Source organism: Pseudomicrostroma glucosiphilum (genome assembly GCF_003144135.1).
Source record: "Pseudomicrostroma glucosiphilum strain MCA 4718 unplaced genomic scaffold BCV69scaffold_11, whole genome shotgun sequence".
NCBI lineage: Eukaryota > Fungi > Basidiomycota > Exobasidiomycetes > Microstromatales > Microstromataceae > Microstroma > Microstroma glucosiphilum.
Window position 1 is genome coordinate 268,700 of NW_020289923.1, and position 25,821 is coordinate 294,520.

The 25,821-nt window shown below is 57.5% G+C and overlaps 8 protein-coding genes across 8 annotated transcripts; 2 read left to right on the forward strand and 6 right to left on the reverse strand.

Annotated features, from left to right (window-relative positions):
- Positions 1-304: 304 nt before the first annotated feature.
- Positions 305-2,655, reverse strand: BCV69DRAFT_284079 (hypothetical protein). Its single transcript, XM_025492918.1, has 3 exons — positions 1,951-2,655; positions 787-1,841; positions 305-664 (listed from the first exon to the last, which is right to left on the reverse strand). Exons 1-3 carry the CDS (start codon positions 2,590-2,592, stop codon positions 598-600), a joined length of 1,764 nt encoding a protein of 587 aa, XP_025346611.1. The 5' UTR covers positions 2,593-2,655; the 3' UTR covers positions 305-597.
- A 1,025-nt stretch (positions 2,656-3,680) lies between these two features.
- Positions 3,681-5,806, reverse strand: BCV69DRAFT_40059 (hypothetical protein). The gene has a single exon (XM_025495252.1). The coding sequence runs from the start codon at positions 5,626-5,628 to the stop codon at positions 3,778-3,780; it is 1,851 nt and encodes a 616-aa protein (XP_025346612.1). The 5' UTR covers positions 5,629-5,806; the 3' UTR covers positions 3,681-3,777.
- Positions 5,807-7,738: 1,932 nt separating this feature from the next.
- BCV69DRAFT_40079 (hypothetical protein) lies at positions 7,739-8,379 on the forward strand. The gene has a single exon (XM_025495253.1). The coding sequence runs from the start codon at positions 7,814-7,816 to the stop codon at positions 8,318-8,320; it is 507 nt and encodes a 168-aa protein (XP_025346613.1). The 5' UTR covers positions 7,739-7,813; the 3' UTR covers positions 8,321-8,379.
- Positions 8,380-8,438: 59 nt separating this feature from the next.
- Positions 8,439-10,658, reverse strand: BCV69DRAFT_300280 (hypothetical protein; the record flags this gene model as incomplete). The annotated part of the gene is made up of 1 exon (XM_025494441.1): positions 8,439-10,658. The coding sequence occupies one exon, from the start codon at positions 10,656-10,658 to the stop codon at positions 8,439-8,441; it is 2,220 nt and encodes a 739-aa protein (XP_025346614.1).
- Positions 10,659-12,318: 1,660 nt separating this feature from the next.
- Positions 12,319-14,794, reverse strand: BCV69DRAFT_313710 (hypothetical protein; the record flags this gene model as incomplete). Its single annotated transcript, XM_025495055.1, has 2 exons — positions 12,319-12,982; positions 13,078-14,794. The coding sequence occupies 2 exons, from the start codon at positions 14,792-14,794 to the stop codon at positions 12,522-12,524; spliced, it is 2,178 nt and encodes a 725-aa protein (XP_025346615.1). The 3' UTR covers positions 12,319-12,521.
- Positions 14,795-15,409: 615 nt separating this feature from the next.
- Positions 15,410-16,683, reverse strand: BCV69DRAFT_40127 (hypothetical protein). The gene is made up of 2 exons (XM_025495255.1): positions 15,801-16,683; positions 15,410-15,549 (listed from the first exon to the last, which is right to left on the reverse strand). The coding sequence occupies exons 1-2, from the start codon at positions 16,360-16,362 to the stop codon at positions 15,506-15,508; spliced, it is 606 nt and encodes a 201-aa protein (XP_025346616.1). The 5' UTR covers positions 16,363-16,683; the 3' UTR covers positions 15,410-15,505.
- A 1,363-nt stretch (positions 16,684-18,046) lies between these two features.
- Positions 18,047-22,632, forward strand: BCV69DRAFT_40100 (hypothetical protein). Its single transcript, XM_025495254.1, has 2 exons — positions 18,047-18,365; positions 18,443-22,632. The coding sequence occupies exons 1-2, from the start codon at positions 18,161-18,163 to the stop codon at positions 22,546-22,548; spliced, it is 4,311 nt and encodes a 1,436-aa protein (XP_025346617.1). The 5' UTR covers positions 18,047-18,160; the 3' UTR covers positions 22,549-22,632.
- A 471-nt stretch (positions 22,633-23,103) lies between these two features.
- Positions 23,104-25,418, reverse strand: BCV69DRAFT_284085 (major facilitator superfamily transporter). Its single transcript, XM_025492919.1, has one exon. The coding sequence runs from the start codon at positions 25,032-25,034 to the stop codon at positions 23,247-23,249; it is 1,788 nt and encodes a 595-aa protein (XP_025346618.1). The 5' UTR covers positions 25,035-25,418; the 3' UTR covers positions 23,104-23,246.
- Positions 25,419-25,821: the final 403 nt, after the last annotated feature.

A 25,821-nucleotide genomic window follows, 5' to 3' on the forward strand; every position in this document is an offset into this window, starting at 1 on the left:
GTCATGCCCGACGACCCGCCCCCGCAAATAGCCACTCATTTCACGTGTGCCAGACGCTAGTCCTTGCATGACGTCCGGCCGCGGCTGCTAACTGGTACAGCTAGCTCCATCGGAAGGCCATGCAATGCAGCACTTTCAGGAGGGCCTGGCTCAGAGCAATTGCGGCCATTGTCGGCAATGTCGTCAGAAGGGGCCACTCAGGCACACACGAGGTCCGGAACAAGTGACGCTGTCCAGGGTGCGGAGCAAGCACCACAAACCAGAAGTGTGGGACAATTGAGACTCTCCTCACACTTCCCGTTGCTTGAGCAAGTGGTGGTAATGAGCGTCACAGTGCTCGCCTTTGCCTGGCGGGATGATGAGTCCCTCTGTACACAATGCGGGTCAGGAGTATGGAACGCAGGGGCCCACGTCCTCTCACCAGGGATCATGAGAACAACAGAATGTCTGAGGACAAAGTACACGTAACAGAGCACCGGTAATCGTCACAACAGGGTTGCGAAACAACGGGGCTTGCCTTGATGACGCAGCAGTAGGACAAAGTTGAAACACTCGCTATACGATGACCGACGAGATGGCATTGTGGAATCAGCAATGCTACGTCGAGAAAGAAGGGGGAGCAGGCGGGCGCGGAGCGGTGCCGTTGGGTCTTGGGAAGTTCCGTCTGCAATGGGTAAGAGGAGGAAGCATCAGCGGGGAGGACGTTCGGTCAGCATTGCCTCTCGTGCCTACAGCATCGTGAAAGCTCCCATAGGGATATCGGACCGCCGGAGTGAATTGACTCACCTACTGAGCAGCAGTCCTTTCAGACTACGAATCTCCGCTCGAATCTGAGCAGACGTCTCCATGACTGTGTCACCCTCGCCTTCCTTTGATTCACCAGCACCGCTAGCAGTCGACGAAGAAGGGAAGTTTTGCGCAAAGTTGAAGGTACCGTAGGCACCGCCTGTGTGACTTGTTCTGAACGACCTGGTCTGGCTGTGCAGGATACGCGCGCTGATGGAAGAGTTGAGGTCGACAAGAGTGTCATACAGCGCACTCGAAGAAGCAGAGGAGTCGTTGAGGGACGAGCTGGTAGTCGAGGAAGGTTGGGCACTGAGTGCGGACTTGTCGCTCGTCGCTGTGGTCTTCTTCTTCTTGTGCGATCCTCTCCTCTTGCCGCCCTTCTTGACGGGCGCAGCAAAGGGATCGAGCTCCAGCTCTTCCTCCTCGCTGTCCAGGTCGTCTTGCCAGCTACTGTCGCTGCTAGAGGCTTCCTCGTCATCTGCAACGGTCGCCGACTTGCTGCCTCCGGTTGAAGAGGCTGCTGCTGTTGGCGACGAAGTCAGTGACGCCTGATCCACATCTCCAGTCTGACCACGAAGGCGTTGGGTCAATGCAGCTAGCGATGCTCGCAGCGGCTCTGAGACATCGATTGGCTCTACCGCCTCTTCCGCACCTTCCTCTTCAAAACTCTTCTCTTCCTCCCCGCTACTTTTTTTCGTTGTAGTGGACACGACGACGTCAGTCCCTGGAAGCACGACGTCCGTGTCTTTGCCGCCCAGTTGCGTCGTATTCTCGGGAGGTGATGCAGGATCCTCTCCTTCCCTTTGCTCCAGCGACCCGCCCTTGACTTCATCAGCGAATTGGACCTTCTTTAAGCTACTCCGCCTTCTCCGGGTGCCATCTTCAGCCTTCTCCGTCTCTTCCTTGACTGCCGATTGAGTGGGTCGGGGAGGGGCGAGGGAGGCTTGCGAGAGATTCCTGACCGACCGCACGACGTGGTTCCAGAGGCTGTGATGATGTTTGAGTACAAAGCTCCGCGAGTCCAGCATGGTCACCAATTTTGGCATGACATAGAGCTGACGGCCAGTATACAGAGTCGAACAGTCAGCTCGACTGATACTTGAAATCATGAAGGCGCATAGCACTCCTCTTGAGCTCCCTCAAGGCTGTCCCTCGTGCACTCACCCTATATGCTAGCACTCCTAGAGCAGCCAATCCCCCTCCGAAAGTCAGCATCCAACTCAAGCTCCTAAAGAATCCCAGCAAGACCTGATATCGCCTCGTCGTCTCCTGCCTGCGAGCGGCTTCGTCCACCCTCCCCTGCGCCTCTTCATAGTAAAGTGCCAGCGGGCTGCGTGGGTAATTCTTCGCCGGCAGGACCGGACCGGCTACGTGGATGGGATCGTCAAAGGCCCGAGAGGCTTGGTCGAATGCTGCCTCTTCGCTCAGAGCTCCCTCTTCACCTGCGAAGGATCCAGACTGTGAGCCCGAGCTGGAAGTAGAGGTCGAGGCCGAGGACAATCCAAGGGAGGAAGGCCGTGCCGCATCTTGGAATGCTGCATCGATGGCTGTCTCATCTAGCCCTTTGGCCTTGAGAAAGTCTCTCTGTGCCTCTACAGACGCATTGGGGGAGTGGTGGCGCAGGGAGGTAAGGAAGCGGACGGCTTGTGCGTGAAGCGGAGGTGAGGAGGATGACGAGGATGCTAGTGGCGCCACGCCCGGTGCTGGCGTAGCCGACGAGGACGAAGCCGTCGAGCTTGAGGGTATCGGTCCAGGTTGCGCAGCAGGTGCGTCTTGCACTGAGCTACCAGGATTGTCGTCGCTCATCTCGAGGAGCCAATGGTGGAGTAAGAGATGAGCGTAGATACCAAGCCGGAAGGAAGGTATGATGTACGTGCGGATGGCCGGTAAGAGTTGCCGGTCCGACTCAGCTCGCGTGTCCCCCTTTCCGAATGTGGCTGGGCCTCTGGCTGCAGGCGACTCCCCAGCGGTGAGCTGGGTGTCTTGTGCCTTCGTCTACTCTACACTGCTATCCTCAAGGAAGTCCACCCTCCGCTAGCCAGCACTACCGTCAGCAACGTCAATCAGAACGTCATCCACCCAAGCTCTGCCTTGTCTCCACTGTCCCTCCATGCCTCTTCTTCCCACCTTCAACTCAACTCACCTCAAAGGGCACCCTGAACAGACCTTCCACTTCTCGAGCTCACACAAGTGGACTGGGCTAAAGGGTCTTTCTACAAGCACACCTCTCTCGAGTCTCGTCAAGAGATTCGGAGGGGATGATGGCCCGAGATTTGTACCAACCACCGTACCTTGGGGGTCGGGTAGAGGGTCACCGTGGGAAACAGCCACCTACAATCTGGGACCAGATCGTCCTGTCTTCCCTCGGTCGTATGATGGCATGTTTCTCTGTCAATGTAACTTCCTCATCCAGTTCTAGCTGCAACGCATGCCAACTGACATTGCGACGTCTCTTGACCTGCAAAGAGAAGCAGAAATCACTAGCTTCGCCATGTATTGTACACTCTCCCCCTGTCTCCCCGCCTGTACATCGCATCGTCTGCCTTTCCTTTCCCGCTTACATTCCGTCTCCCCAGGCCGCTCGAGGCAACGGAACAGCTGACCATGCAAGCCAGCCAAGAGCAACACAGACCGACAGACCGACGGAGCGACAGACGCAGACTCGACCGATTGATAGCACAGTACGTAGTATTTCGAGCCAACAGGACAGACCGACGAGCCAAGGCAGGGAGCGACACAAACAAAGGGGAAGGGAAGGGTGGACAGGTAATTTCGGGGGAAGGGGAAGACAGTATTGAACGTAAAGACCCATATGGGATCAACGGGTCACATCAACAGGGGAGAGAAGCAGCCGAGGGGATAACAGGAAGAGGGGCGAGGCGTAGGTGACGTGGGGAAACATCGGGATGCGAATCGAGGCCAAAAGACCATCGTCGGAGGACGAAGGCATTCAGTGCCCGCTTGCCCGCCCGTGCGTCGGTCTTTTGCCGCTCAGTACTTGGCTTCCACCTTGGCACGAGGGAATTGAGGCATCTGTAGCGGGAAGGGCTTCGGGCCACTCGTTGGAGCTCCTGGTCCAGAGGTAGGTCCCCCTTGTCCTGGCTGGGGATATGCCATGGAAGAGACGGGCGACTTGATGTAGCTACCAGCCATGTTGGCGCTGCTCATCATGCCACCTGGAATTTGCTCAGTAGCAGACAGAGGCGTGCGAGGCGAAGGGAACTGCCCAGAGCTTGCGCTGCTGATTCCACTGCTGTCAGAGTGCAGACGTTGAAGCTGAGTGGGCTGACCACTAGCACCTCCGTATGAGCTCAGGTAGTTGCCAATAGCACCGTTGCTGCTGGTGCTCGCAGAGAGACTGGGAGGCGAGAAGACTGCACCAGAAGGACGGCTGTTGGCTCCAGTAGGTGAAGGGAGAGGGAATGTACCGTACATGGGAGAAGGCGGCAACATCTTGTTTGCACTGCCGGCCGATTGAGGCGGGCCCTGAATGTAATTTTGAGAAGGGGAAGAAGAAGATAGGTTAGGGACCAGGGGTGCGGAAGCAGACCTGAAGTCCTGTGGTTGCTGTGCAGGAGGGTAGACGGGAGAGCCTTGCCCTTGCGAAAATTGCTGCTGCTGCATCTGCTGTGATTGTGGTTGTACCGATTGCGCGTACGTTGCTCGAGAAGGAGCATCGATTGTTAACGGACCAGCCCAAGCTCCTCTCGAGTCATTAGCGTTGGGTTGTTGGCGGGGCTGGTCTCGCGGAAAAAGCGACGGGGACGGGGATGAAGTGTATGGTCCTCCGTTGCCATTTCCTGCTTGCATAGGCCTGTAGGAGGCAGGAGCAGCCATGTGGTAGCTATCATAGCTGCCACTGCTGCTACCACCGCCATTTGGCGCGTCCGCGTGATGGTAGGGTTGAGGAGCAGGTGGACCTTGGTGCTGCTGTCCCTGAAGCGAGTCCACGGTGGATGAAGAGGCACCACCGGGCTGAGCAGACGAGCCCGTGGTAGCGCGTCGCTTGTAAGGGCCCCTCTTGATTCCTCGCTTCCTCTCCTTCCTCATGCTGTCCTGGCAGGTGTCCACGAGTCCGTACTTGATGCATCTGGTGCAGGGCCTTCCTTCGTCGCACTTCTTGCAAGCCTTCTGACAGTTGATGCACGCGTTCTTGACCTGTCGCCTCTTTGGGCGCATACCATGTGGCAGAGCACTGGCCGATGTGTCTGAGCCTGACCCTCCGGTGGGGCCCTGAGCAGCAGGCGCGTGTCCGTTACCGTTGTCCAAGTGAGACATGGCACCGTGGTGAGATTGTCCCATGGAACCGTGGTGAGGGTGGTACATGTCGTCCTGAGACGTGTGGTAGGCACCGGGCTGCTGCTGGTAGACGTGTCCTGCATATTGGTGGGGCTCGCCATACGACGACGAGGGCTGTTGACCGGGCTGCTGGTGCTGCTGGTGTTGGTATTGAGGGTGAATGGGCAATCCGCTGCTGTAGCTGTGAGCTGGATGCGCGGCATAGCTCATGTGTGCGCTCGATCCCTGGTATCCTCCCTGCTGCACGTCGTGCTGAGATGGAATATGTCCGTAGACCGAGCTGCCTGCAGGCACGTAGCCTCGCGAGGGAGGAGGGAGTGCCTGTTGAGAAGAGTAATAAGGTCCGGCACCCGCAGACGCGTGGTGTTGTGATTGCTGGGACGTGGGTTGCTGGTAGGCCATGTTCGCAATGGGTGGAGTTGGGAGCGTGGAGGACGTGTGAGACTCCGTCGTGACGGCAGGCGGAGATGGCGGAGGCGGAGGTGAGGGTTGCGTATCTTCCCCTTCACCCTTTACGCGTCTGCTCTTGTCAATTCGCGGCATCGTTGGCAAGGGAGGGCCAACGATGGGCAAAGACAAAAGACGAGATCGCGAAGGAGGGTCGAGACGATGATGAGACGCGATGAGTAAGATGGATGAGGGGGGGATGAGAGAAAGAGAGAGGGAGAAGGGCGAGGCAGGCGAGGCAGAAGAGGGGACCGGATGGGGGGTGGGGGAAAAGGGCAGGCGGGCGGGCGGTCAGTCACGGATGCCCGCGATGGGAGAGAGCGCGCGGATGCAGACACACGTCCATTCCTCTGCTCTGATGCCTGTCTCTCAGCCGCGGAATCCTGGCGATGACTAGCTAGCTCATCGCTCCCCTTCCCTTTATGTCCTACTCGCTTCACCTCGAACGATGATCCATGAAATGGGTACTCACGACCAATAATATTGCTAAAGACGAGTGCGTGTGGACGTCGCTGCTCGAGATGAGAGAGACGCGTTGTCTGACTTGCTAGCGGAGTCGGGCAAGCGAGGCACCGATAGAGAGGAGAGAACGAAGTCCGTTTTAGAGAGAGAGAGAGAGAGAAGCGAGAGGCAGAGAGGTATCGAAGAGGATGGTACCGCAAACGTAGATGGATGTGAGAGAGAGATATCTTTACGAAGATGGCTCACAGTACAAGAATGATGGATGGTAGTGCTCACCAAAGAGGTGAGAAGGAAGGGGGTGAGGTTAGGATCGCTGCGAAGGGGAAAAGGGAATTGGGAGGAGACTGAAGCGGAGACTGGTGTCTACTTAAGAGGAGGGGCAAGAGACGCAGCTGAGCTTCGAACAACAAGGGTGCCAGGTCGTGGCTCGAATCAGGTAAAGAGTGTGGCTGACCGACCCAGGGGTGGGAGAGGAGGAAGCTGTAGAGTGATGAGAGGAGGTAGGGGCAGCGGACGAGCGCCCGCTTCGTTCCTTCGAAGTGGGGAAGATCGGGTACTCCGAGCAACTCAGCGGCCTATGGATTGAGCTGACCTGGTCTGATAGACGGGGCTGGGCAAGACACGAGGACCCAGCTGGCGGCCTATGGCCCGACGATTTGGACACCTCAGTGCAGGCAGTACGTTTAGGCTTTCTCCTGGCAGCGCCTCCTCTCATCTCGAGGTTAAGTCTGTGGCGACGCATTGTTTCGAATTCCAAGGACAACGGGCCAGACCTTTGGGCGCCTAAGGCCGTACCTGTCTGTCTGTCTCTGTCTGTCTCTCTCTCTCTCTTGGGCTGCTAGCAAGCCGGGCATTGAGTAAGCCCCACCAGCGCAGTCCTCCTGCGAGGATTGTGCCTCCGTGCTGATGGGTTGAGGGCAGGCAAGACGCGAGAGCCCTTGCACCTAGGGAGCGAGCGCCTTTCCATTGGCCGAAGCTCGGTACGCCTTGCCTTGCACACCCAGTCTGGCACAGCAAGGTCCAGCCCTTTGGAGGCCCGACGAATGGTGTGGCGTGGGGACGCGAGGCGAGTCAGTCAGCCACCCGCCACGGCCGAGCTGGGCTGAAAGGCTAGAATCCTGCCGGTTAGCCTCATGCCCGCACGCCCGCCCGCCTGCCACCTTCCTCCTCCCCCCCCCCCCCCCTCGGCCCCCCTTCAGCGACGCCACGCCAATTACAACCGCTGCTTGCCCTGGACCTTATCACGCGGCGGAATCGCCACGCAACCGCCAATGTAAAGGTCAGGGTGGGTGGCCCGCCAAGGAATCTAAAGGGCAGCACGCCGCCGCCGCCGCCACCACCACCACCCGTTGATCCCCATATAGCCTCCCCCCTCCGCCTCCCTGAAGAGGATGCAGGCACACGGCAAGGATTGGCTCAAGCCACAGATCGGGACCCGTCGATCTCAGCGGTCAGAACGGCAAACTGATCCAGTGAAGCTAAGCAGGCCAGCAGACCAGCAGGCAAAGTAAAGGCGAGGGGACATCGGAGCCAGCGGAGCCATCGATACTTGTAGATTGACGGCGGCAAGTCAAGAAAGGGAGTCACACATTACCAACTGCCTTACGGATCGCCGCCTGGAGCGCGATCCTTGATCCCGACCTTCACACGTCTGACCTTTCCAATCGGACTCGGGACTTACCCCCACCTTTCGTACACCGCTGATCCGCCTGATTTCAAATGTCTTGTCGCCTCCACCCCCTCCTCCCAACCCCCACCCACCCCAACTGGCGCTACCCTGAAATTTTCCGGTTCTGTCCGTGTGGCATCAGTCGTGTGGATGGCCGTCATGCTAGAGCCTCTTGTCGGTCTTTCGCAGCCTCACTGGCACCTGACCTATCCTTTGCAGCAAATGCAGCAGACAGGGACCGGTGGGAGACTTTGGCAAAGGGCGCAGAGTGGAAAGGAACATATGCAAGGTCTAGCTCGGGGACTCGTGTGCAGAAGGACCGCGGCGGCATACAACCAAGACTTGCTCTCTCCCTTTCTCTCTCTCTCTCTCTTCTCTTCATTGCTGCTTTTCTTATCCGGCCACATTCCTCTGCATGCTAACCCCCTCCTCGACTGCTCAATGATGGAGGAGGGGGGGGGTCAAGCGGCACTGCATTTCCGTCCTCGGGGTCCGGACCGATGCCGGGGATGCATTACTGCAGTGTCAGGCGAATATAGGCAGCAAGTGCAAGAATTCGGACCGGTCCTCGGGAGACAGCAGATGAGTTGCAGCAAAGGAATAATTGATACAGTACAATACATTGAGGTGCGATGTAGAGTGGAGCATTGCACGTAGTAAACGAAGGCCACGGAGATGGGGGCAAGGCCGCGGCTGGGTGAGGGGTATCGTACAGATTCTTCCCGTCTGCCATGTCGCTCTGCTTCTTCCAGATTGAGATTCGGAGAAGGTCAGCTCAAGCGGCGGCCACCACCTTGGTCGCCCCGCTAGCAGCGCCAGAAGTGACTCCTTCCTCGATGACAGGTCCAGGTCCCATTCCAGCTTCTTCCTCCAAGAGCCTGCACTCCTCCTCGATGCTCTCATTACGAGACTCTAGCCACTTGACCAAATCCACCGCCTGAAATAGCACTGCACTCTTTGAACCCGCCCCTCCTCCTGCGCTTCCACCCCTACCCCTTCCTTTGCCCCTTCCCCGAGCAGCAGCCGCTGCCGCACCATTGCCTCCAGCGGCAGCAGCAGCTAGCAGAGCATTCCTTTTGGCCCTAGCCTTCTTTCTCCGCGCCTTGGCGAGTGCTGCTGCCTCCTCATCCGACTCCTCGTCTGAGCTGACATCCGTCCGGTCGTCCAAACCCTCGTCCTCGATACCCGTTCCAGCACCGCTACTGAGGCCCAGACCTCTAGCGCCATACGACCTGCCGAGATCGAGGAGAGAGACCAGCTCGGCAAAGCCCTCGCGGATGTGGTTGCGACGACGCTGCTCCGACATGATGTGATTCTGGCGCTTCTCCTTGTCCGTGAGGAGGTCCCTCCTGGAACCCATTTGATCCTTTGAAGGCGTCGATGTATCACCGCCAGAATCAGAAGTGGGAGAGTCTTGCTTCTGGAAGCTGCCCCGTGCTTTGGATGACGACGCTGCAGCTGGCACTCTTTGCAGATGCAACATCGAGGGCTGGGCTTGATGAGACAGAAGTGGCGGAGGCCCGCGGCTGTTGAGGTCACCGGCTTGCATTCCCGCATTGGATGGCCATACGAGGTGTCCGCCAGAGGTTGCCTTGCCGCCTTCCAGATGAGCTAGACTACCCCTTCTCTTTGGCTCTCCGGCCTTGACGCGTGCATATGACGACCGCTTGCTGCCCAAAGATGTCGCTCCACCATCCAGCTCGTCTTCCTCTTCTTCCATCTCATCGAGATGACCCCCGAAAGCTGCAAATGAAGAATCTGCTGTCGAAGCGCTACGTTGCAGCTGGAATGATTGGCCATCCTGTGATGGTGAGAGTGTATTCTTCCGGGTCGAACTCTTCCGCCTGTTGCCATTGCCGCTGCCGTTGGGTCCCTTGGGTGTAGTCAGATTGGCCAGGGTACCATTGTTCGCAGGGGGCGGCGTCTTTACAAGATGTCCACCATAACCATTGCCTCCTGCTTGCTGTGCGGCTGCAGCGGCAAAGGAAGGCATATTGTCAGGCAAAGTAGGATTGAAGTTCCAGCTTGACTCAAAGCCTTCGAGGAAGCTGGAAAGGAAGTCAGATTCCGAAGGCTCGAAGAGAGGCTGCACAGAGCCCGCCGAATTGCCCTTGAGTACCTGGGGATGGGAGTGGTAGCCCGGTCCTGAGACCACGGGAGCAGCCCTCATCCCTGGAAACTGTTGCTGCTGCTGTTGCTGCTGTTGAGAAAATTGTTGACCTGGGTATAGCGATTGGTCAAACGAGGCGCTTCCCTGTCCGCTCTGTCCGCCGAGGAGTGAATTGAAGGAGAAGGCACCTCCATCCGGTGCCGGCGGCGGCTCAAAGTCGGGAGGAGGAGGGGGTCCAGCTCTCAGCGTGGAATTTGACGAAGCTGAAGATGCAGGTGTATCTAGCTGCATGCTCGTCATAACGGCGTCTTCTGACCCTAGCTGTCCTGCCGCTCCTCCCATGGAAGAGGACTCTGCTTCCGCTTGAGGTGGTTGAGGCTCCTGGCTCACTAGAGGCGCAGGTGTGCGTACGAGAGGTGTGGCCGACCCAAAGAGAGCTGAGCCTGACACTATGCTTGGAGTATGCATTGCGCTAGAGGTGCCAAAGAGGCCATGAAAGTCGGTCTGGTTCTGCAGTAGAGACAGGTCCGAAGCATTAATGTTCTCGGGAAGATCGAGAGAGAAGTGAAAGTCTTCATACGGCACTGGCATGGGAGGAAGGTCGAAGCTCGACGTTTCCCCTGCTCCTACGCCTGGGAACGAGGAGGACTGTGACATGGCAGGGGCGGTCATTGCCATGGCAGGGTGAGCGGGTCCAGAGCCGCTCGGGGAGGAGAGTAGAACGGAGGAGGGAGTTGGCTGAGGCTGCGATCCGGAGAACGTATGTGTCGGCGAGGTAGAGTTGTAGGAATAGGATGGAGCGCTTGGATGACGAGATCGAGAGGATTGAGGAGACGTAGGAGTAGGAGTGACTGTCAGATCCGGGGACAAGGCATGCGATGTCATGGAAGGTATTACTCCCCGGATCCTCCGTGGTCAGCGAGGGGGGGGCTCGCAAGGTCAGGGCGTCTTTGATTCAGATGATCGCGCTCGGCCGAGGTTGGGCAGTCGGAAGTCGTTTGTTGTCTCAGCGCTGGAGGGGCAGCACCGCTTGAAGGGGGTAATGCGACGGGATGCGGGGTCCTAGGTGGGTGAGCTGATGGAATGACGACGAGGATCGACGGAGACGGCGGCGGCTGCAGCAGTGGGCAGATTGAGGTGGCAGCCGAAAAGTGGTGCGTCGCAAGCGGATCTGCTGAGGAGGGGGAGTCGGCGCAGAGGAAGAGGCAGAGGAATTTAGCTGCAGAGGGTCTACGGCCAGTCTGAAGAAGAGTGTCCGGGCGTCTGAATTGAAGAGGAGCTTGGAAAGGGGAAGAGGTGTGAGGTGGTGAGGGATGCGGGTGGAGGAGAGGGGCAGCTTGTCAGAGTGGTACGGCAGCCCAGGGCGAAGAGGGCAACGTCGTCGCGGCGAGCGATGGTGGGCGAGAGTGAGCGGGTAGAGGAGCCTGTCGCAGGCGAGGGCGGGGCTCCTCTCGATTGGATCCGTGGAAGGGCAAGGCGGAGTGGGAATGCCTGAGTGTGGGCTGTCTCATGCGAGGCAGACTTGTTCCCATAGAAAAGCGCCGCGGGAGCAGCGTGGAAGCCGACGACAGCAGAGGCACAAGACCAGTCACCACCACCTTCCCTCGTGATCTCCTGTGCAGCAGAGGAGCATCGCACCAGAGCCAGACCAAGTGTGCCTCCGACTCAGACGGGGTCTCAAGCCACTCTGCATCGATCGCCAGCCTTCCACGCTGGCCTCGTGGCAGTCCAGCTCTGTCCACTTCACCACTGCTGATGGCTTTGCCTGCCGACCTCGCATGAGCACTGGTGCGCAGACGGGGCAACTTCAGGCCGGACTGACGGATCGCCTCACCTCGCCCAGCAAGACGGAGTGATCGATACGTGGGGAGAAGAAGAAGAGGCTTGCCTGTGGGATGATCGCCGTAAGACCGCCGAGGTGGGCAAAGATGGTCAATTTGTCGCTTGACCTCGGCCTTGGTCCAGAAATGACGTTGACATTGACGTCGACCCATTTCACTCCGTCAATGCAACGCAAGGCATGGCAAGAGAGGTACAGCTGCACGAACGAGTGGGCAGCTTGAGTAGCAGACTTCTCGGGGATCGTTCCAATATCAGACATGTGCTGACAGCGTGCTTACCAGCTGCCCGAGGTCTGCTGACTGCTAAAACAGTACCAACTCAGACTCTCACCGTGGCGTAGGTCTGAGGATGCTCCGCCTTCTAAGCACCCCATGCTGCCGACAATTCATCATGTCGGCCACGCCTCTGCGTCACCGCCTCTAGCACTTTGTTTCGGTCACGCGATCAGGCACAGTCATGCAAAGTCCGTTGGACTCTCCGAGCTGAGTGAGGCCGGCATCCTCAGACATGGGTGAGCACTAGACTCCGGAACATTCGGCATACTCCACCAGCTGAGAGTAGCATGACGCGGGCCTGATTTATATCCGTCGCTCCGATCGTCTGCGTTTCGACCCTTCTCTTGCTCCGCTCACTGGCTCCGGTAATTTGTTCGTGTGCCGAACATTCGGTCCTCGTTACCGCCAGTGATATCCGCTTGCACTGCCGGTGACATTGATTTTGTGCCGAAAGGTTGGAGCGAGCTCTACAGGAAGATTGACACATTCTTTCGAAAGGCCAGTGAAGAAACACGGTGACACGCAAGTGATTGCGGGGAGAAGGAGGGGGCCACTGAGCTCAATCTACCACCACTACCTTTCATTTCCCACCACTACTTTGCTCCATACAAAGTCACTGCCCTTGAGCGTCTCAGATGCGGTACCCGCTCACGCTTCGAAAATTGTCCATGGACTGCTGCCTACGGTCCCCTACAGCCTCACTGATCTCGCTGGACAAGTCGACATTAGATGACGAGAAGGGGCTCTGCTGGCGGTTTGACTTGTACAGCGTCCCACTGGCAGGTGATGCCGAGAGTGTGGAGGACTTGAGCACATCTAGCTCTTCGACGTCCTCGTTGAGGCGCAGAGAGGGGCCACGAAAGGTCATTGGATAGGTCGATGCCTGGAGGCGAGGAGCGGAGACTTGCAGAGGGACACGGCGAGGGGCCTGTGTGCTGCCATTATGGCCTTCTTCATGGCTTCCGATCGTATCCCATCGCTTCTTACGCCACCCAGGACCGAGTCGGCACACGGCCGCTGCAATGACAGCGCCTGAAAAGGCGCAGCAGGCAAGTACGCAGGCCAGAGTCGAGAAGCCAAGCTTGACAAAAGCTGCAAAGGAGGACCGAGAGAAGATCAGGGCATGAGCACGTTCGAGTTCAAGGCTGTGGTTGGCCGAGACTCAGTGCTTTGACACTCTCACTCACCTAGAGGAGCCATCATCAGTGCTTGAGCACACGCGCCAATGACGGTACCTACACACGAGCCTGTAGCAGCAGCGACATAGTGCCTGCCCCAGTCACCTTGTCCATCACATGTCGGGCGATAGATGTCGAAGACGTAGCGTAGCCCGCTATCGATGGCGAGAAAGGAAGCCGTGCCAATGATGACTAGCAGCAAGGCGGTAGCTACCCAGGAAATGGTCGTCTTTGTCGCCAATGCCAGGAGTAGAAGACTGCAAGCGATGACTAGCAATGCAACTGCAGTGTGAAGTAGCGTCCTCTCAGGAAGGGTACTACGGCATCCTGCAGCTCGAGTTGCTTTCTCGTCGTATGACGGCAGACCTTCAGTAGTCCTTCGTGGCTGCTCTTGGCCAAGAAGAGTAGCAAGGATGAGCGCGAGCAGGGTGCTGACCAGCAAGCAAACAGTCGTAGTCAGATAGGCTCGGTGAAGGCTGAAGCGGAACGTGAGCTTCCACAAGAATTGCACAGTAGCAAGAATGCTGACATAGATGCAAGCAGCAATGGCCATCGATAGCGTCGTGAGACTCAGATGTGGGTGCGTGAGGGGCAGCCATACTACTAGGGCCGTTCCCTTGAGGGGATCGATCGCACTTTTACCGTCCTGCGCCTCTCGCAGTGGCCTCGCGGCTGGACGTCCACGGGGCCTCACCAAGACGACGATCGCACATATGTTGCAAAAGAGGGCCACGGAGCCTCCCCAGTATAGCCAGTGCCAGTGTTGCGAGTGTACAACTAGCGTGGAGAGCCAGCCGCCAGCTATCTGAGCTACTGCAGCGAGAATGAGGAGAAGCAGAGCAGCAATCGATCTGGGTATGCATGAGGCCATCAAACATCGAAGGTCGATCAGGACGAGGCTTAGGAATATGCCTGAGGTGACACCAGTGAGACCTCGGAATACGTCGAGCACGATGTAGCTGCTGCTTGTGCCTGCAAGAGTCGCGAAAACATTGGCCAGAGCAAGGTCGACCAGCAATGCCCATTTGCCCATCGAATGGAGCGAGCACCCGATGAATGAGCCAATCGACTGTCCAACGAGGAAGGCTATTCGGCCTGATAGAGCAGTCTTTGTCAATGGGTCTTGATGGGCAAGAATGACGTGTGCGCCTCCCGCATCCATGACTTGGAAGATGAGCACTGCGAAAGCCAAGCATAGAAGCAATGAGGCTCTTTGAAGTATCGCTGACTGGCTACCATTGACAGTCCACTTGGCCTCCTTGCCGCAATCGCGACAGACGTGAGAGCTTTGAGGGGTCAACTCAAGCAGGTTGATGGGTTGCACACTAACGTGATGACAGTCAGTCAGTCCATGATCCTCGTGCTGCTTAGTCGAGACGGGGGGAACAGGCTTCAAAGCAGAACGGGCATGCGTACAAGGCGCCTCGATGGCCTGGTCGTGGGTACCGGTCTTTCCCTTCGAGTGTGGGCTAGAAGGTCGGCCAGCGGCACTCTCCCCAAAAGCGACTGGGCCCATTCGCGGGAGTGCACAGCCTCCTTCAGTGGCGAAGGCTGAGCTCACGCTGTCGTCTGAGAGTATATGCGGGACTGCTTGATGGGAGTGGCTGCTGTCGAGCGAGTCTTCACCCAGCCAGGGGCGAAGGAGGACAGGGCCCGGAGAGGGCTGCAGGTTGATCATGCCGATTGCGATGCTTTGAGACCTCCTGGTGGGCAGCTGATCCTGCATAGAAGATAGGGGTAAGAGTCTTGTGGGGAGAGGAGAGAGCAGAGCTACGCTAGAGGCTGGATCAACCAGCCTGAAGGAGTGCAGGACGTCGATATGACCCTGATAGGCGACGAATTGGACGCAGTGGTGATGCGGATGGGAGCGCTTTGAAGTCTCGCTGGAAGGCCGCAGGTGGCAAGGTGGCAAGAGTGAACGAGCTGTGGAGACGGGAAATGTAGAGTGCAAGTGGCAGCACAAGGGAAATCGGGCGAATGCACAAGGTAGCGGTGACGAGCGCAGGGCGCAAATATAGGAAAACGGAGGGCAGAGCGAAGGAGTGTACAGGAGACGGGAGCGAAGGAGGGAATGGGTAGAGAGAGGAGTTTGGCGATGAGGAGTGGAGTAAGCCCTTGTGTGCGACGTCCGGACGACGTTTGCTCGCACGCCGATAGAGCAGCGATCGATCACTCGATGCAGAGGACCACCTGTGCCCGCGTCGCGCCGGATCATTGGATGTGACACGCGAGAAGTCACATCCATCAGCCAACGCCTCTTCCGTCCCGCCTTGGTTCCTTCCTTCAGTAGTCTGGCCCTCGTTCCCACCGCTGCGTAGTAGTCGATGATACAGTGTTGGCAGTATCGGGTCTTCCTTTCGCCTTAGCCTTCACGAGAGATGCAGCTTTGCTAGCCATGCTCTTCCAGCCGTCCTCTTCCCCGCGACGCCTGCCAGTATCACGCCTCTCCAGGTACGTCACATCGTCGATGATAATGTCCCGCTCGCAGGGGTGGAGCCATCCATCATCCGGTAGAGCCTGCTCATTGGAACGCGAGGAACGAGTGGTGGATGATCTTTCCAGATTCGGTGCAGCCGAAGTGGGAGCTGTCAGAGCACGATGAGTGCGGGGCGTTGGGGTAGAGGCCGATGGAGCGCGGATGAGAGCAGCCGTACTACTCGATTGGGATTTTGCTCCTTGAAGGTCCTTCTGGCTGCCTTCGATGGGTGACCCAGCCGAGGAGCACTGTGAGCTCGCCGGAGGAGAGGGCAGTGGTCGACTTGGAGGTGGTGACAGAGGTGGTAGGTCTATGGCTCGACGCAGCCTGCCTCGAGCATTGGACAGCTCCGACATTGAGATCGAGGGAGCGAGGGAGTGTGTCGGCGAGCTGCGACGGCTGATAGCTGGCGAACGTGACGCATAGCCCTGCAGGAGTGGCATGCTTCGCTTGCTACTGAGGGTAGAGACGTTGACCTCCTTGCTCGCAGCTGACGTAGTGCGATTGAAGGGGTCCTCCTCATCATCACTCGCACTCCGGTCTTGCTCTTCGCTCAGTCTTCGAGCAGTGGCGTACAACAACTCGCGGAGGGCCTTGGGATAATAGACCTTGAGCACGTCGAACTTGCCCCTATTGTAGTCGTCAATGAAGCGAAGTGGGCTCAGAGCCTCGGCTTCCTGGAGCTGACGAAAGCGTCGGAACTTTTCGATGGCGAATTCGCGAGTGGTGGAGGCTATGGGCGTTTGGTCCACACCGCCAGGCGGTCGGGGAGTGCTTACTTGGTTGCGAGCTGACATAGGAGCAGTGGTCGGAAGCATACCGCCTTCGCGAAAAAGGCGCCTTGATGCTTGATGCTTGCACTCGTCTATGGGTCAATGCTCGCTGGTTGCCGGGCAGACGTTTGTCCAGTTGATGTGAAGATTTAGGATCTGGAAGCGCTGTTCAGACAAGCTCTTAGGAGAAAGAAGATTCACGTAGTGGCAGTGGACATAAGTAGGGACAGTGTCAAGCCGGCTGATGCTGAGCGCGGCGAAGTGAAGAGGTAGTAAAGTGCTTTTGCCCACCTGGGATGTCTACCAGATGAGGCCTTCCCGAGGTCGGCCGAACATGGTGACCATGTAAGCGCGAGCCGTCAATGATCAGCCGAAAAGGCGTATCCGTGCCTTTTGGGAGGACGTCCTGAAGTGTTGGGCAGAGTCCCTGCCCTGCCCTGCCTTGCCCTGCCTTGATCGAGACTGACCGCGACTAGTTGGTGGGCGCCTATACCGCAACAATTACCCCTTGTCTCTTGCCCTGACCATGTCTGCCCGTGCCGACAATTTCTAGCCGTGCGTAGCATTTCGGTGCGCTTTCAATACCCGCACACGGCTGTACGCCTCCGCTACGGATCATTGATCGATCGACCGAAACATCGCAGAAGGTCAAGCTTTCGTGGACAGTCATCGCTATATACCTGTTGCATGCGTGGTGCTGTTGCGACAGCGTATGCCCCATGGGGCAAAGCTCTCTCCTACCCTTGTGCGATGCAGACAGGCCATGGCTGCAGGCGTGCAGCGAAAACCGGGCGTGAGGCTGCAGCCGCTGGGCGTCGGGAGCAAGAGCGGACTTTGCCTGCCCAACGAGGTGTCAAAGAGGCGTTTCCGTCGAGCTCAAAGCGTAGCTGGCGGTGGCGGCGACCGAGGTCGGGCAAATGTGCTAGTGGCTGGCGCCGATGTGCTGTACAGCAAGAAGCGGCCCGACCAGCGCCAGCGCAGCACACGGAGGCGACTCAAGGTGATACCATGTTGGCCGTGGGTGAGGTCAGAAATTTCCATCACATGGCTAGCCTGTCCCATGCGACGCTCTCCTCCACGCTTTTGATTGTGAGAGATAGCCTCGAATTAGTTTTCACCCTCACCAAATTAGCCGTAGGTAGGGGCCAGGGTGCGAGGCGAAGCCAGAGCCGATCCTCTGCTCTGGGGCAGCCTTGGGCACTGAGCCGAGGAAGAGGCGCCGCCGCGTGTCCTGCCGAATTTGGTCGCCGCGCCAAATCCTCCCCGTACGGGACGTGGTGGGGGGTTGGGTGGCTCCTGCCATTTTGCGCTTTCTTCCTCCGTGACCCCCAGCCAACCGACCACCATTCTTCACCACCATTGTATTCCTGCCCGAGCTCTCAACTCCCTCAATACGAGCTGCTCAATCTGTTGTGATCGTCGCCACCTCGTCTTCTCTTCTTGTCACCGGTCCTCTTCCTCGTACCTTTCTCGGGGATCCCAGCAAGAAGTGGGCCTGCACGCAGTCACTGCCCGCCCGGCTGATATTGGCTGGCCCCACGTCACACGTCTCCTCTCACGAGCTCGTATACACCCGTTAGACGGCGTTCGTTTTTGCAGGCCGGCGCCGGACATCCGATCCACTTGAGCCAGTCCAGGCACCACTCACCGCGATAGCAATCTCGCGCCGCCGGGGCCGATACCTCTCTTCCCCTGGCTTCTCTCGGACTTCTACCAACGTCGGCGCCTGTCGCTCTCTACATCACTCCCAAACGACGTTACAGCACGACACCAAACCCAATCAGTAGCCAATACCATCGGCAAGCCCAAAAGATCCTAGGTCTGAAACGCCAAAATTGCTCAGATGGAGCCTTCTAGCAACGCCAGGTTGCTTCCGCCCCCGCCCCTTGATGAACTCTTGAAGGAGAGGAAGCGGCAGACCTTGAGCTCAGAGACGGAGGATGTGGAGTCAAGGAGGACAGGCATCGATGGAGATGCCATCACGAGGCGCTTGATCCTGGAAGACTTCGATAGCAGCTTCCTGAGGTTCAGCGAAGACACGGCAGGTCGTGAGTATGATCTCAAGCGCATGTTAATCTGCTGCCATCTCATGCAAGCTAAAGCATTCGCTGTCCCATATCCACAGCGCACTCATCCCACTCTCAAGACAAGGATTACTCCTCCGATGCTCAATACCTCACCCCAGATGACCCCTGGTCAGCCACGCCGAATTCGACTTCCAGGCGGTCATCCTCTGCGCTGTCTCACTTCGTCTTGCCTTCGCAGAGTCGCGAACCGACAGATCTCAGGAGAGCTTATGCCGAACAGCACACTCTTGAGCGTCAAAGCTCCGCCAAGCATATGCCTACAGCTCTGACATCGTTGCCCGAAGTGGCATGGAGAGGGTCCGTGGGCAGCGATCGTCGTGATACGATGTCTGCCTCCCAGAATCTGTCATCAGATGCTTCCTCCTCGGGGAACTCTCGAGCTTCTGTCTGGAGCAGAAGGACAAGTCAGAACAGCTACGAGACCCATGGCAGCAGCCTAGCCGGGGATCATTGCGATCCTCTTCAGACGTCGCAATCTGCACCTTCAGATCTCAGCACCTTCGCCATGGGCATCACCTCTGATGACGCTCCACCTCCCAGGATGTACAAAGCGCCCATAGTGACGTCCAGTGGCTCTTTGAGCGCGAGATCATACTCACAGCCAGGTGGGCGATACGATCATCATAGGAACCCTTCATGGGTACGTCGGCCGATCCCTCAGCAGGACTCTGGCAGTGATGCGGGGAAGGTCGGTACTCAGAGCGCTAGTCTGCCTTCAACGATCGAATCCTCTTTCGACAGTGCACCTCGGCCTGCGCCAAGACGGACGACGAGCCAACGTAGCTCACAGAGCAGCAAATCTGCTGCTGCACCTCTGCCAGTGCTACCGGCAGGCGCCATTCCCCCTCGCACCAAGTCGAGACCACGTGTTCAGTCTGAATCGGCCTCATCGAGCGGCAGGACGTCCAAAGCCCTGAGCGTTGAGACCAGACCCGCATCTAAGCCGTCCAGCCCATCCAGCCCATCCATGACGCCTTCTGCCTCTTACGACAGCAGCATAGAGCGGCTGTCATCTCCTCTCTCGCATGGTTCACCGACTTCGCCTAGCACGCAATCGACCCGTGTTGCCTCTTTGCGGCCCTCTGGTCTGCCGCGGTCCACCTCTTCAGGAAAAGGTAGTCTTCGTGCCGCCAGTATTCGACTGGCCAGCCAGCGCCTGTCAAGAAATGGTAGCAAAAGCTCCATGGCAAGCACCAGCCGAGGCGGAAGTGGCATGGAAGAGCTCGAAGAAGAGGGCAGCCTACTACCCTACGCCCGCAGTGAAGATGATGAGAGCCGTCGCAACTCGGTGGCAATGTTAGACATGGACGCAGTCGTTCGAGCACTCAACGACTCGAAATTGCCAGCCAATGCTGTCCAGGTGGCAGAAGATGGAAATGGGACCATCGTCGAAGGCCATGGACGTCATCCAGAAGATTTCGAGCATGAGATTGACGCTCATACGACTCACCTTCTCATCTCACACTGTAAGAGCGCAGAGCAGCTTCCATTCTTGGAGCGTGCTCTGAGTCTCTGCTCAAACAGCCTTCTGGTTCTCGACATCTCCAACGCTGGTCTTGAATCGCTGCCCTCTAGTCTCTCAGAGTGTTCGCAGCTCGAGGAGCTCAATGTGTCTGGCAACAAGCTCGGCTCTCTTCCGACTTGGCTGGGCGGCCTCTCGAAGCTCCGTGTTCTCGTTGCGGATGGAGCCGAGCTTGGCTCGATCCCGTATGCCATGCGTCGTCTGACCCTGCTCTCCGTCCTGAGCGTCAGGGGAAACCGCCTTTCCCACATGCCAAGCTGGCTACACCTGCTGACCGGCCTCGAGCGGCTATACGTGCAGGATAACCCTTTCCAGGGTGCATGGCAGGGGGTCATTGCAACCTTGCTTCCTGGCCAACTTCCGATGTCATCAGCCTGTCAGGATTTATCACGCATGCCATGGGCAATCGACGCGCAGGCCCGGGAGGAGTTGCCAGGCTCTCCGTCAGGAAGAGGCCGTCTCACGCCAATGGGTTCGAGTCTGGCATCCCCTCGGCAAGTATCTGAAAGCAACCAGTCTCGCTTCAGCAACGACTCTTCACTTGTCGAAGTCCTCCAGGATGACTCGATCTCAAGCACTGGCGGCAAGAGCAGCGGCAATAGGGCAAGCCCTAGCGGTGAATTTGCATCTCGTCGCAGCGCTCCTCGCCGGCCAAAGACGAGCGAGTCAGATGGGAAGTGGGGGTTCTTTAAGCGGGTCACACGGAAAGGATCCAACCCGAACATGCACGAAGGGCTCAGCATCTCTCAAAGCGAGGCAGGCGCCCAAAGCGAAGATGAACGCACTGGGTCGGTTCTGCGCTTTAGGAAGTTTTCGTCCTCGTCCTCCAGGCCTGCTATCTCACCTCTGATGAAGAATATTCCATTGAGCGATAGCATGTCCGGTCAAGAGAGGCCAGGCCTGAGTCAGAGAGGTCTTGTCGCATCGTTGGAATCGCCAGCGAAGTCACGTAGTGCGCGTTTGAGCTACCTACCCCTGCAGCAGTCCTCTGCGGCGTCAAAGGAGGGCAGTCAAGCTCTCGCGGAGGAAGAGCCGATGGAGGAGCTGCGTCGTGTCAGAGCTCTCCTTTGCTATCTCCGCGATCTTGATGATCTCACTGCCAAGAGTACTACTCAGGCGACGCGTTCCGGATCGAGCAGCAGTATGTCGCATCACAGCGGCAACGGAAGCTTCTCTTCGGGTCCAGGTGGCTCGCTTGCCATGTCAAGTGTCTTGAGCGGCGACTCCTTCTTCAACGGGTGGGATTCGCCTTCAGCCCCCAGTAGCGGAGCTTCTTCGCCTGTTCGGAGACAGCTCTCGAACGTGCAGCTGAATGCTGACGCTCTGCCCAGCGCTGGAGAAATCAAAGACAACTCTACAAGACGGAGACGGATCGTCTCCGAAATCATCTCTACGGAAGAGTCTTACCTACGTGGTCTCCAGGAGCTTTGTGACATCTATGTCAAGCCTGCTCGTGTGCCCGATCCCAGCAATGGGCAGCCTGTCTTGACGCCTCAGGACCATCGCGCTGTCTTTAACAATGTCGAAGGGCTTCTACAGTTCCATCAGGGCGCCTTCTTACCCTCTCTTCGTCATGCTGCCGATGCTCTTTTCACATCCGAAGGTACTGAAATGGACCCCGAGCAAGATGCGCAGCTTACTGCAAGGGCTGCCGAAGCTGTCGCTGGCGTCTTCTGCAAGCACGCCGCTTTCTTCCGCATGTACTCAACCTATGTCAATGGTTGTGATGACGCTCAGGCTCGCATCACTGCCTGGATGGCTGCCAGCAGTGGTAGCAACCACGGTCTGTCCCTTGTCACAAAGGACACTGCTGGCAAAGACGCCGGAGAGGTAGCCATGTCGTCCAGTCAGAGAAAGCGATTCAAAGCCTTCATGAAGCGCTGCAGAGCCGATCCCCGACACACACAACTCAACCTGCAGAGCTACACTCTCCTTCCTGTTCAGCGGTTACCCCGCTACGAAATGCTGCTCAAGGAGCTGGCAAGGAGCACCGATCCCGCTCGCCTCGCGAACCCTGATGCGGTCAACATTGCCCTAGGCCAGATCATTACCATCGCTGCCAGCGTCAACGAGAGCAAGAGGCAGTCGGAACAGGACAAGAAGCTTCTTGCTTGGCAGGGTCGTCTGCGGGGCAAGTGGCCGATGCCTCTCGTTCAGCCTCACCGCCGCCTCGTACGTGATGGGGAACTCACGCTACGTAGGGTCGTGCAGAGAACACCCGCTTTTGATGTCCACAGCCCAGTTGATGCAGAGGCAGCGCGGAATGACGGAGCCTTTGGTGGACGTGGCAAGGAGGTCCAGCAAGTCGACTGTCTGAGACAGCAGACCTTCTCTCAGGTCCTCACGCTACTTCTCTGCAACGACATCTGCGTCACGCTTCGTGATCCCCGATCTTCCTCGACCAGCTCAACATTCACCTCAGTGGATACTCGCCAAGTGGACCTCTTTGCCATCCTGAGTCTTCAGCCGAACGGCCCCGACTCTCAATTGTGTCAGCTGGTGGGCCAGTCGAAGCACCTCCGTGTGGTAGACTCCAAGAGAGTGTACTACTTCTCGGCCGCAACGCCTGCTGAGGCTGCTTCCTGGTGCGAGAGCATCAACAATAGTGTGAACCCCTGCTGAGCTTTGATAGCGGCAAGAGCGCAGAGCACAATTCGACGCGGCAGGGCCGGTTCCCGCCTTCATCATCCAACATACATTGAAGGACCCACGGTCCAACGGGCCTCAATCCTTCGAAATAGACCTCTCCACGTCCAGACGACAACTCAAATTTCCTCACGCGCCTCACCTATGTCTCCTTTGGCCCTTCTCTGGGCCGACCCAAAGGCCTTATGTCACGCTTTCTTCAGTCACTGTCCCGCTCCTCCTGTCACGCCAGCTTCTGAAACCCTTATGCCATCTCACGTCTTGTATATGCTGCTATATCTTTATCCTGTCTCGTCCTGTCACCTTTTCTTGACTCCTGGCTGGTCCAGCCAGCTCTGTCACGGTGCCTGTCCAAGTCCTTCGGCCTTTTTCCTGTTGGGGCTTCTCTTTGTCAATATATTCAAGTCTATAGCTACCTCTGGATGTCTTTGCCTGTGAATGTGGCGTTACCTCAAGCAGACATAGACGAGTGGGAGCTCGAAGGGGATCTGCCAGTCTGTTTCACAATCACAGGTCGCTTACACGATTAGCGGACAACGAGCTTCTCAAATGCTGTTTTGATCTGGTATTGACAGTCGAGCAACGAGACAGGCGCTGGACCTGTGAAACAAAAAAGGTACTGTGTACAAAAGAGAGGTCGTCACTAGATGTGCTGAAGAAACAGGACCGAGTCACTACAACTTGATGGTGTAGGGGTTGCGAACACCAGTCTCTTCCTCCTCGAAGCCGCCAGAGGGCGCGGCCTCGAGCTTGTGAGGCATCTCGGCATGATCGTTCTCAAGGTTACGCTCAGGCTTTTCACGACGGCTGTGACGCTCTTTTCTGCCAGCAGCCAGAGTCTGAGCGAACTTGGACTTCTTCCTCACGATTGGGCCCTTGATGTACAGAACGTACACTGGGATCATCACCAAGACACCGATACAGGCCAGAATCGTCGAGGCGTATTCTAGCGGGTATTTGGGCAGGTTTGTGTAGAGGGGTCCGGCGTACATGGCGCTGATTCCTGCCAGGAAGTCCCTAGCAAGACCATTACCTCCCGTGGCTGAGGCACTGTATGGTCCGTAGGCGGCGATCATGTAGTCAATCGTGGCCATGTAAATGGCGTAATTGGCAATGGCGATCAGGCAGGCGAAGATCATCGGGGCAATCCAGTGCACCTGAGGAGGTCCCAAAGAAGTCCAGGCGAAACCAAAGAGACCAATGGGCTCTAAGGGTGCCAAGAAGAGCAAGAGCCAAAGGCGAGCCTCTGGGAGCAGCGCGTCGTTGCCCTTTGTGCGTCGGATGACCCGCTGCCTATGGCAGACTGGCAGGAAGAGGAGGAATCCAATGAGATAGCCCAAATTGATGGGGATGTAGGCGAGACCGAGTTGACCTGGACTGAAGCCCCACTGCTCAAAGACGGGTGTGAAGGCCTCGAGGAAGGTGAAGATGAGCGCATCGGAGAAACCAGACAGAAGAGACATGGACAAGACGATTGGCTCTCGAACGAACATCTCAAAGGGTCGGATGACGTACGATCCGAATTCTGAGAGGGTAAAGCGATTCTCCTTGAGCTCGTTGGGACCGTAGATGTGAGTTTCTCCGGCTTTCCTCCTCCTCTTGGCCTCCTTGTCGAGCATGCAGGTGGCTCGGGTCTCGGGGACTGTGAAGAAGTGAATGATCTGAACTGCACCTCCGAAGATCAATTGCGTCCAGAAGATCCATCGGTATGGAGCGTACTGTTCGAGGTAGCCGCCAATGACAGGGCCGATGGATGTTCCGCCGACCGAAGATAGTACGATGAAGGCAACGGCGTATTGCTGATTGTCAACGTCATAGAGGTCAGCAACCATTCCCAGTGTAACGGAACCACCAGCGGTGCAGACGCCACCGAGTGCTCGAGCCACGAGAAGAGATCCAAAGTTGGGCGCAAAGGCACCGAGGATCTGCCAGACATTGACGAGGAAGAGAGAGAGCTGCAGAATCGGCCTCCTTCCAAACTCCTCGGAGAAAGGAGCCCAGAGCTCACATCCGAACGCGTAGAAGACGAGGAAGATCATCTGTGTTGTTCGCGCTCCCTGCTGACTGACACCGAAGATTGTCTCAACAGAGTCAAGGGCGTTGGGCCAGACGGAGGTGTTGAAGTTCATGGACACTTGGACGAGGAAGATGACGGAGAGGACCCACCACTTCTTGCCCGTCGACCAAGCGTAAGCAGTGGAATTCCATCCAGCATCTTCGCTGAGCTCTACTCGACCTTCGTGGTCTGGGTGGGGAAGCTTGGTTTCGTGAACGTCGGCGTCGCCCTCTTCGGCCTGAACATTGGTGACGCCTTCCTTTTGGTGCTCCTTCTTGGCCTGCTCATGCCTCGTGGCAGATGAGGCGGAAGATTCCGCATCAGGAGATGTGCCATCTGTGGCAATGGTAGGATGGTCGTTCTGCTCTGCCGTAGCAAAATTCTTCTCGTTGATATTTTCGGCCATCGTAGCAAAGGCGTTTCTGATGTAAGAGAATCCTGTGACGCAAAGCTGAGCAAGAGCACAAGAGTAGTTGGGCGCAGTCTCTCTATGTGTGGGAGATCCTAAAGGTTACGTAGTGATCCTATACCAAAGACTACTAAGTCCGTCCTTGCCTGCTTGAAAAGGCCTCCTCGCAGGTCTATAGTCGCAATGGGGAGAATGGTGTGGACAGAAGCGAAGTGGGAAAAATGCGGGGAAGGCAAAGGCCGTTTTGCAAAGATATATCCTCTCACGCAGTAGGAATGACGACGGTGCTGTTCCTCTCTACTTGCCAAGAATGACTCCGCTCTCTACCTTCTGCACCCTCATATGCCCCGGAGTACTGCGCCCCTGCTCGGTAGCTCTTCACACACTCGTCTGATGTGATAAGAGGGGAGCCACTGTGCGCCCACCTGCCCGGCCCAGCTGCGTGCGATACGCGCAAACCCTGACCCTTGTCTTCTGGCGTTTGGCCGCATCGGCCTTTAGATCGGCAGGAATGGCGAGGAGAGTGCGCCAGTGCCGCCGCGTGGCTGCCGCGCGGCGTCTGCATGGCCTTGAACCCTGAACGTCTTGACGTCATGACGCGCCGGTGCGATGCACGCGAGCGCGACCGATCCGCTTGACGCTGCCAGACGCTCGGCCCGCTACCCGCTCAGCAGCTAACCGACAAACGTCAGAGGCCACGCCTTCCGAGTCGAGAGATGTCGGCGAAAAGATGCTAGTTCTGCCGGTCTGATTCAAGCACTACCCCACATCCACTCTATCGGTC